Source organism: Cebus imitator, unplaced genomic scaffold (assembly GCF_001604975.1).
Source record: "Cebus imitator isolate Cc_AM_T3 unplaced genomic scaffold, Cebus_imitator-1.0 Scaffold51, whole genome shotgun sequence".
NCBI lineage: Eukaryota > Metazoa > Chordata > Mammalia > Primates > Cebidae > Cebus > Cebus imitator.
The window spans coordinates 7908990-7918621 of record NW_016107366.1 but is presented as its reverse complement, the minus strand read 5'-3'; the positions used below and the strand labels follow the sequence as shown (position 1 = coordinate 7918621).

The following is a 9632-nucleotide window of genomic DNA, read 5'->3' as shown; positions in this document are numbered from 1 at the left end:
AGTGATTCTCCTGCCTCAGCCTCCCGAGTAGCTGGGACTACAGGTGCTCTCCCCCATGCCTAATTTCTGTATTTTTAGTAGAGACGGGTTTCACCATGTTGGCCAGGCTGGTCTTAAACTCCTGACCTCAAGCAATCTGCACACTTTGGCTTCCCAAAGTGCTGGGATTATGGGCATGAGCCACTGCATCTGGCCCGGTCTTCCCCTAGTCTCTGGACCACAGTCTGAAAATCACAGGCAGATCAACCTAGGTCCTTCCAGCTCTATTTTTCTACTGTGTTCTTTCCCCTTGAGAAGTTATAGCTCATCATGGACCCTTAACAATAGAATTCAATAGAAGGCATCATCTAAAAACAAAGTCAATTCAGAAACTGTTGTTGCAAGAAGGCAAATAGAAAAACGGCACCATGTCCCACTGGAATCTCTTTCAGCGACTGAGAATTTTGTTTTCTGGTAAAAAATATAGAAATAGTGGTTGTTCTTAGGGGGACTTGTGGTTTGGTTCTGAACCTCCCCACGGAGCCGAGTGGTGTCCCTGAGGGTACGGAGGGCAGAGGTCTCTGCTCAGAGTTGCTCTGAGGCCATCCTCAAGTTTTTGATCTCCAGTTCCAACTGTTTGGCTTGGACCTCTCGCTGGGTCAACAGCTCCCGGAGCCTTCGGATCTCTTCCTGTTGCCGGTAGTACATCTGCAACAACTGGGAAAGAAAGATGGAAGGCAGGATCACCAGGGTGTCAAGACATCAGCTGAAAGCTAAACCACTATCCTCCTTGACTTGGAAAGGTGGAGATGGTCACATTAACATGGCTGAGGCCTGATGGGGCTCAATGCATAGATCTTTTACAAACACCTTGTTTACTTCACCGAATAAATGAAATTCAAAAAGACTGGAATGTTTTGATGTATTTTGCCTCCATAGATCCCCCATGGGATAGAGGAAAGGATGCCTGGCTCTGGAGTCTGGAGACTGGTGTTTTCACCACCACTGAACTATGTGACCTTGGGCAAGTTAATTACCCACTCTGAGCTTCCATTCCTTCCTCTGGGAAATGGGGGCCAGAAAACTGCCCTCATCATTATCATAATTGTTGCCATGGTGCAGAATGGGCGTTAGATGCTGAGTGATGCCCTAAGGGAGTTTGTTATCCCATTGGATGCTTGTGACACCGCTATCAGTGCCAGTGTCCCCACTGTACCACTGTGGAAACAGAAGCTTAGAGATACTCAGTTCTGGGATCTGAGACCTAAATTAGTACTCAGCAGAGCTAGGATCAGAATCTATCTGTGAGATGCCAGCCTCTGTGTTCTTAGCCACTACAGACTGACTTCTGGGGCTGTTGAGAGGATTCAATCACATGCTCTAGCAAACTGCCTACTCCAGGATCTGGCACCTAACAAATGTGGACTTTGAAAGCACAGAAAATCCTATGATGTCAGAACTGGAAAGACTTTGATACAACCCAGCAGGTCAAACCCTTTTCATTTTATAGATGGCTCCCTACAATCTTTTTTGACTTTTTTGAGATGGAGTCTCATTCTGTTGCCTAGGCTGGAGTACAGTGGTGTGATCTTGGCTCACTGCAGCCTCTGCCTCCTGGGTTCAAGTGATTCTCCTGCCTCAGCCCCCCGAGTAGCTGGGACTACAGGCATGGGCCAACACACCTGGCTAATTGTTGTATTTTTAGTACAGATGGGGTTTCACCATGTTGGCCAGGCTGGTCTCAAACTTCTGGCCTCATGAGAGCCGTCTACCTCGGCCTCCCAAAGTACTCAGATTATAGGCGTGAGCCACTGCGCCTGGTCCCCACTATCAATTTTTTTTTTTTTGGAGATGGAGTCTTGCTCTGTTGCCCAGGCTGGAGTGCAGTGGCATGACCTCGGCTCACTACAACCTCCGCTTCTTGGGTTCAAGCGAGTCTCATGCCTCAGCATCCCCAGTAGCTAGTATTAGAGGTAAGCGCCACCACGCCTGGCTAATTTTTGTATGTTTAGTAGAGACGGGGTTTCACCGTGTTGGCCAGGCTGGTCTCGAACTCCTGACCTCAAGAGATCTACCTGCCTCAGCCTCCCAAAGTGCTGGGATTACAGGTGTGAGCCACTGTGCTGGCCTCCCACCAACTTTATGTATGCCCATCATTTTGGCATAAGACGGTGCTCACTGCCTGTTTGTTGAATGAATTAACAAAATGAGTCAAGCGACTAGGTCAGGCCACACAGCTGATTATTCTTCTCATGCCTCATTTTCTCCCTCCTTCTCAGGCTGGATCTGCCACCCTCCACCCCAGTTGCCCCCTGTGAAAGGACGACCCCATCCTCCTTCACACCTCGTTCTCTGTCTTTGGTGGGGGGCATTCGAAAACATCAAAGCCATTTGTCAGCCAGGATCTCTTCTCCTCCAGCCTGTGTTCTCCTGCCCACCTTGGGGTCTTCTCCGGCAGGGAGGAAGGCCTCCAGCCGTCTTCTGCAGCGAGCTTTTCTGCCTGGTTCAAGAGCTGGGGTGAGGCTGGGGCCACAGAGTTGAAGACAGGTCTCTCTTCAGGCAGTGGCCGGGGGCTCAGCAGCTCAGAGCCAGGCCTAAGGGACACCAGGATTGGCTCTGGAAGGGAAGCAGAGCTATGTGAGGATTGAGTGCCCAGAGGCACATGGGCATATTGGGCACTGATGACACAGGCAGGCATGCAGAGACACTCAGAACCATGCAGACCCATGCAACAGGTGTAGGAAATACAGCCACATGTGGACAGGGCACACACAGAGCAGGGCAATCAGCTACAGAGACCCACGTGTGCCACCCTCCAAGTGAAGCTTGGTTTGTGGGAACGGCACAGTGTGTGCTCTGGAGCTGTCCCCCAACACTTCAAGCTCACGTGAGACCTTGCCCTTGCTTTGTAAGGACAGTCCCACCTACACTGCACCCTGCTGTCTACCAAGTTCATGAGTTCTCTCACCATCCCCAAGAAGCGGGGGGGGGGGGGGGGGCTGGCATCATGGCTACAGATGAGGAAACTGAGGCCCAGGGAGCAAAACCTACCTAAGGTTATTCAAAACTGGGACTTGGCACTGGTCTCCTGCCCCCAGGTAGAGACTCTTCCAGTATGCCAGGAGGCCTGCTCAGCCACTGGGGTAGGGGTGAAGGAAGTCTGGGGGGCTGGCCTCATATTGGCACGAGCGGGAGAGTGGCTCAGAACAGGTAGAGTGGGCAGAGGGACCTGGATGGGGGTTGCTGCCTGGAGGGCTTATTGGGTCAAGAAGAATCGCAAAAAGCCAGGCACAGTGGCTCATGCCTATAATCTCAGCACTTTGGGAGGCCGAGGCAGGTGGATCACTTGAGATCAAGAGTTTGAGACCAGCCTGGCCAACATGGTGAAATTCCCATCTCTAGTGAAAATACAAAAAATTATCTGGGCATGGTGGCACGTGCCTGTAGTCCCAAGTACTCAGGAGGCTGAGGCACGAGAATCACTTGAACCCGGAGGGCAGAGGTTACAGGGAGCCAAGATTGTACCACTGCACTCCAGCCTGGGCAATAGAGTGAGACTCTGTCTCAAAAAAAAAAAAAAAAAAGAATTGCAGAGGTAGGGGTGGGGAACAGGTATGGGGAGTCTGGCTGAGGTGGTCTAGGCACCTTCCATAGCCCCAAAATGTAAAGAAGCTTTTCATGGGGCAAAGTCCCTTGAGTTGGAGTTTCCTGAGCTCTTGGGTCAAGACACCTGACTTCCTGGACCTGTATGTGACCATCCTAGCCCCTGGCAACTGAAGGTCAAGAGCATGGCCTCTGAGGTTACACGAGAATAAAAATCCAGGCCCAACCCCTCTCAGTTGCTTGAGGCTACCAAGCACTCCACGTTCCTGCCACATTTGCCTGGGTCTCTTCTCTGCCTTCCTCACCTCGATTCATCCCGCTGAGCCATTCCCGGGCCATCAGGGAGGGCTGGGCCCCTGCTGTTGGTGGGTATATGTCTTCTTGGTAGGATTCCGACTGCAGGAGAAATCCAGACAGTAAGGAGGGTAGTAGGGTAGGCTGCCCAGATGGGAAGGGCCCTTAGAGCTTCGAGTTCAGGCTCTCCCCAATCCCTGCTGAATTGAGGAAACTGAGGCCCAGAGAACAAAGGGACTTGCCCAAGGTCACACAGCAGCTCAAAAGCAGAGGTGGGCTGAGACCCAGGACTCCTGACGCCCACTGATGTAACACTGGCTGTGAGAAAGGCTGCTCTGTGGCTGCCCCATGAACGTGGGCTCCAGGCTCTGGTTCCCGACAGCCCTGGGTCTGTCTTCTCCAGGACAGGTTTCCCACCTCCCTCCCATGCGGTCCCCACTGCCCTTACCCGCCGAGGCACAATCATGGAGATGGGCTCGATGAGGCTTTTGGTTGTGATCAGCTTATAGAAGCGGAAGATCTCGCAGGAGGACACGTCGAGTCCTCTCTTTGGCATGACACCTGCAGGCAGAGTCAGGAAGGGCCAAGAGGTTCTGGCAAGGCTGGGGCCACAGGGCAAGGGCCAAAGCCATGCTGCACACCTGGACCTGAACAGAGGCCAACCTCCTCCCAAATCACAGCTGAGGGACAAATACCTACACTGGGTTGGGCCCTGTGTTGGGAAATGGAGTTGAATTAATCAGACTCTTCACCTTCAAAGATTTAAATTATGTTAGCTGAACTTTTTTTTTTTTTTTGAGACAGAGTCTCACTCTGTTGCCCACGCTGGAGTGCAGTGGCGTGATCATAGCTCACTGTAGCCTCCCAATCCTGGGTACAAGCGATCCTCCTGCCTTAGCCTCCCAAGTAGCTGGGACCACAGGTGTGCACCTCCATTTTTTATTTCTTTGTAGAGACAGGGGTCTCACTTTGTTGCCCAGGCTGGCCTCAAATTCCTAGGCTCAAGTGATCCTCCAGCCTTGGCCCCGCAAAGTGCTGGATTAGCTGGACTTTTACAGGCAGCTTGCTCTGCTTAAGGCTCCCCATCTTCATCCCCACAGCTCCTGTGACCCAAATGCTCTTAATCAAACTACTCCAGCTTCCTTTTGAGTAGTGTTAGCATGGTGCATCTTTCTCTAGTCCTTTACTTTTAATCTAGCCATGTCTTTATGTTTAAAGTAGGTTTCTTGTAGATTACAGAAATATAGCTGGGTTTTTAATCCTCAAACATGCTTAGAAAGGAGCTGAGGACTGCTTCCTGGAGCCTCTTTTAGGTCAGCCCTTTCCATCTCTCTGTGCTTGTAACTGCTTAACCTTGACCTAGAACACATCCCTCTCTCCCCTGCTGGGCTCTGCTTCCTCTTTCAGTGCCTCCAAATGTTGCCTTCTCTGAGAAGCCTTCCCTGACTTCCTCCTTTGTGCTGCTGCACACCTCAAGGACAGCCCCCATCAAGTCAGAGTGTTGCTGTGCTGTCTCCCCTCCCATCTGACTCATCCCTGTCTCCCCAGACCCAGCACTGAAGCCCTGACCCAGATTCTCCTGCCTCAGCCTCCTGAAGTGCTGGGATTACAGGTGTGAACTTCAGCGTCCCTCACTCACCGATCCCCTTCTGTGGGTTGTAGGAGCGGTACTCAGTCAGGTAGCTCAGGTGAGGCTTGTTGGTGCTCACCTCGTAGTAGCGGATGTTACCATCTCCCTGAGGAAGAGGAAAAGGAGGAGGAGGAGGAAGATGAGATGAGCTCATCAGCTCATCAGCAACCCAGCCATCCAGCAAAAACCTGGCTGTTTTTTGATGATTGGTAAACCCATCTCACTCAAAGGAACACCAGGAAACTGGGGGCCCTGTCACCAAGGCAGGAGGGTGACAGGGGGATCCTCATTTTACCCTTTATCTTTTTTGAGACAGCGTCTTACTTTATCGCCCACGCTGGAGAACAGTAGTGCAATCACAGCTCATTGCAACCTCCTGGGCTCAACCCATCTTCCCGCCTCAGCCTCCAGAGTAGCTGGGACCACAGGTGTGCGCCACCACACCTGGCTAATTTTTTTTATTTTTTTTATTTTCGTAGAGATGGGGTCTCACTATGTTGCCCAGACTGATCTTAAACTCCTGGGCTCAAGTGATTCTCCCACCTTGGCCCCTTAAAGTGCTGGAATTATAGGGATGAGCGGCTGTGCTGGGCCTGGGTCCTTATTTTAATATTCAATCTCCCCCACCATGACCCAAAGCCTACCCTCACTCTAAGACAGAAGCTCTGGGAAGACAGGTCCCAATCCCACTCCAATCTGAGAGCGGCAGCAAAGGTCAGAGCTGGGGTGGCCTCAGAGGCCATCCAGAAGGTCTTACCATGGCGGATGTCTCTGGTTGTCATAATGACTTGGGTGGAGGGGGAGAGATGCTGGTCTTGGCATTGGTGGGTAGGGGCCAGGGCTGCCAGACATGGGATAGGCCTACCTAGTGGAGACCTGTTCTGCCCCCAGGTCAGCAGGTGCCCCTGCTGAGAAACACCAAGGGTCCCCCCGCATGTGGGCCTGGAGTTGGGAAGGGACAAGGTCAAGGTTTCCAGCCAGAGTCCTGGCCCCAGGTGTTCCTAAGGAACCAGGAATGTGGGAGGCGTTCTCTCTCATGGCAGAAGAGTGGCCAGCGAGGCCTGCCTATCCCTGCCCTGTGCTCCCAATGGCCCCAGGCTGCTGTCTGCCCATCTCAGGGGTCTAGGCGGCCACCTCCCTCCGGTGCCAAGCTGACCTTCCCCACCAGGTAGAGCATGCTGGTGTCTGCATCATAGAAGGGAAACAGCACGCCCGAGGAGCCGTCCAGGTCCTCCTCCATCAGAGGCACAGAGAGGTCATCCTGCAGGGGAAGGGGAGGCAGGGAAGGCCTGGGTCACTCCTGGGGGCCCTCAGTGGTGCTCCTGGAGATGATTCCTGCCATGGTGCTCTGGGCAAGAGTGTGTGTGTCAGAAAAAGTGTGATTTTTATGTGAGTGCTGGGGGAAGATGTCTTTGGTTCCTGGGGTCCAATGTGTGGGCTACTCTCTGGTGGAGATGACATGTTAAAGGCACTAAAATGCTGCTACCACCTACCTTGTCAGCTTTCTGCCCTTAACAAATCACTTTTTTTTTGGAGACAAGGTCTATCTCTGTCACCGAGGCTGGAGTACAGTGGTGTAATCATAGCTCACGGCAGCCTCAAACTCTTGAGCTCAAGCAATCCTCTTGCCTCGGCCTCCCAAGTAGCTGGGATTATAGACACACACCACTGCACCCAGCTGATTTTTTGCAGAGATGGGGGTCTTGCTGTGTAGCTCAGACTCATCTAGAACTCCTGGCCTCAAGTAATCCTCTCGCCTTGGCCTCCCAAAGTACTGGGATTACATGCATGTACCACCATGCCTGGCCATAACAAATCACTTTTGACATACCCAATCTCATTCTACTCTTCCCCTACCTGTTTTTAAATTTTATTTTAATAGATGAAGAAGGAGACTCAGAAAGTGTGATTTGCCCAGTCTTTGAAACTCCTGTCAAATGCTCCCTCAAAACACTACCGCAGGCCTGGCCCTCAGCCCTACTCTACCCTCAGCTGTCCTGATGAAAGCCCCTCCTCCCCATACCCATTGGTACTTCATTTGCTCCAGCTGCCCCCTCTGCCCAGCTGGCCCTCTCCTTCTCCCTTTCTCCTAGTCCTGGTCCCAGACTCAGCTACCTCCCCTCCTCTAGCCCAGGGCCTCCACTGGGTTCTCACGTATCTTCCTCCTGTGTAAGATGCACTGGGTCCGGGCGCCCAGGGCTGTCGGCATCTCCCTGCTATTCTTCCCCAGATCCCCAGCACCTGGCAATCTATGCTACATGTGTGAGACATAAATGGATGTCTGAATGAATGCATGCGTGAATGAATGACGCTGGCTCTCCACTGAGGGGTGATGGTGAGGGGTGCAGGCCTCACCTGGTCCCAGAGGGCCACCTGCCGGTTGTTCCATCTCGATGTGCCCGTGGACATCAGCTTTTTCAGGTTCCCCAGAAACAGCACCTTGCTGGCCCGGTGCCCTTTGTAGCTGGCCTCCTGGGGGGACATGTGCAGTGGGTGTTGGAGAGACACTGGAGGGGATTCCGGGGGGCAGCTTGGGTTTCCGGCCTCCCTGCTTTGCTAATGCTGCTGCTCCCCCTGGAAGGCCACCCTTTCTCACCCCAGCTCTGCCTGGAGATTCTTCCCAGGAGCAACACCTCGATCCCTCTCATCCACATGGAGCCTCTCCCCACTATCTTTGTTAAGAGTTATTTTTCTGAGCAAGAACAGAAGCAAACCTCTGCCCAGCTCCCTGTTCTTGCTGAAAGAGTGTTGGGCACCCCTACCGCAGTGGGCACTGTCACCTGGCCCATCTTATCTAATCCTTGGAAAGGAAGGACCCACAACCCATTGTTGCAGATGCGAAAACAGAGGCTCAGAGCAGGAATGCTTGCCTAAGTTTGCACAGGGACTAAACAGTGGTGTCGTCGGCTCTCCTGAGCCCCCTGGCCAGTGACAGAGCTGAGGCACTCCAAAAAGCTTTGGAGTCAGACCAGGTTCAGATCCCAGCTCTCCATGTTGGTGAGTCATTTCATCTCTCATGGGCCTCAGTTTTCTCATCTGCAAAATGGAAATGACATATCCCACCCCCAGCAATCCCGAGAGGACAGACGGGGATGCTGCCTGTGAAGGCGTGGCCCTGATGCTGACAGCATCACTGTCCTGTTCTCTGAAGCCTCCCCCCATACCCCTACCCCTTGCTGCTCTGAGCCCGAGCCAGCCTCTGGCCCAGCACTGACCCGGAGGACGATCCCTGCTCGGGGGTCGATAACCCGAATCTTGCGGTCTTTGCAGGTGGTGGCCAGCAGGCTGCCGTTGGTGTTGAAGGACATGGAGAGGATCACATCTTGGTGACAGCTAATCGTCCTCACAGGGCTTGTGATGACAGACTCCTTTGTATCCAGGTTCCAGATCATCACCTGCACGGCAGAGAGCCAGCTCTCAGCACCGGGGCCACCCCACCCCTGGCCCCCACAGTCACACGCTGGCCAGGCTGCAGTGAAACACGGTATCCCCGGGGGGCAGTGCAGCTGGCAGCCTGGCCAGGAAGTCTCGGTAGGAGGATGATGTGCAGGCTGAAGCTGCTTGTGGCAGGAGGGGGAATCCCAGGGCCAGGCTGCCTAGTGGTGAAAGGAAAACACCACCTGCCTCTGAACAGCAAAACATCCATGCGGGGAGGACCCCAGAGAACCAGCTCGTCCAGGCGGTTTCAGTTGTTAGCAGCAGTTTGCACCTCACACAGATCAACAAGGCTGTATACATCTGCACAGGCTGTGCATGCAGAGCTCCAGGGCAATCCATTCCTATAGCCTAGGATGGGACTAGCGGCCCCTGGAGCTGTGTATAGAACAACTGGCAAAGGCTGGGTGCAGTGGCTCACGCCTGTAATCCCAGCACTTCGAGAAGCTGAGGCGGGCAGATCACCTGAGGTTGGGAGTTTGAGACCAGCCTGACCAACATGGAGAAACCTCATCTCTACTAAAAATACAAAAGTAGCCGGGTTTGGTGGTGCACACCTGTAATCCCAGCTACTCGGGAGGCTGAGGCAGGAGGCTCACTTGAACCCAGGAGGCAGAGGTTGCAGCAAGTCAAGATTGCACCACTGCCCTCCAGCCTGGGCAACAGAGCGAGACTCTGTCTCAAAAAAAAA

At 53.2% G+C, this 9632-nt stretch overlaps 1 protein-coding gene across 2 annotated transcripts in view; it reads right to left on the bottom strand.

Moving 5' to 3' along the window:
• Positions 1 to 252: 252 nt before the first annotated feature.
• Positions 253 to 9632, bottom strand: part of CORO2A (coronin 2A) — a 66739-nt gene continuing 57359 nt past the window's right edge. For both annotated transcript variants that reach the window (XM_017527833.2, XM_017527834.2), the window contains exons 5-12: positions 8722 to 8901; positions 7862 to 7978; positions 6663 to 6767; positions 5516 to 5612; positions 4325 to 4437; positions 3888 to 3978; positions 2324 to 2595; positions 253 to 696 (exon numbers count right to left, since the gene is read on the bottom strand). In XM_017527833.2, coding sequence (XP_017383322.1) covers positions 565 to 696; positions 2324 to 2595; positions 3888 to 3978; positions 4325 to 4437; positions 5516 to 5612; positions 6663 to 6767; positions 7862 to 7978; positions 8722 to 8901 — 1107 coding nt within the window. In that variant the 3' untranslated portion in view covers positions 253 to 564. The remainder of the gene's footprint in view (positions 697 to 2323; positions 2596 to 3887; positions 3979 to 4324; positions 4438 to 5515; positions 5613 to 6662; positions 6768 to 7861; positions 7979 to 8721; positions 8902 to 9632) is intronic.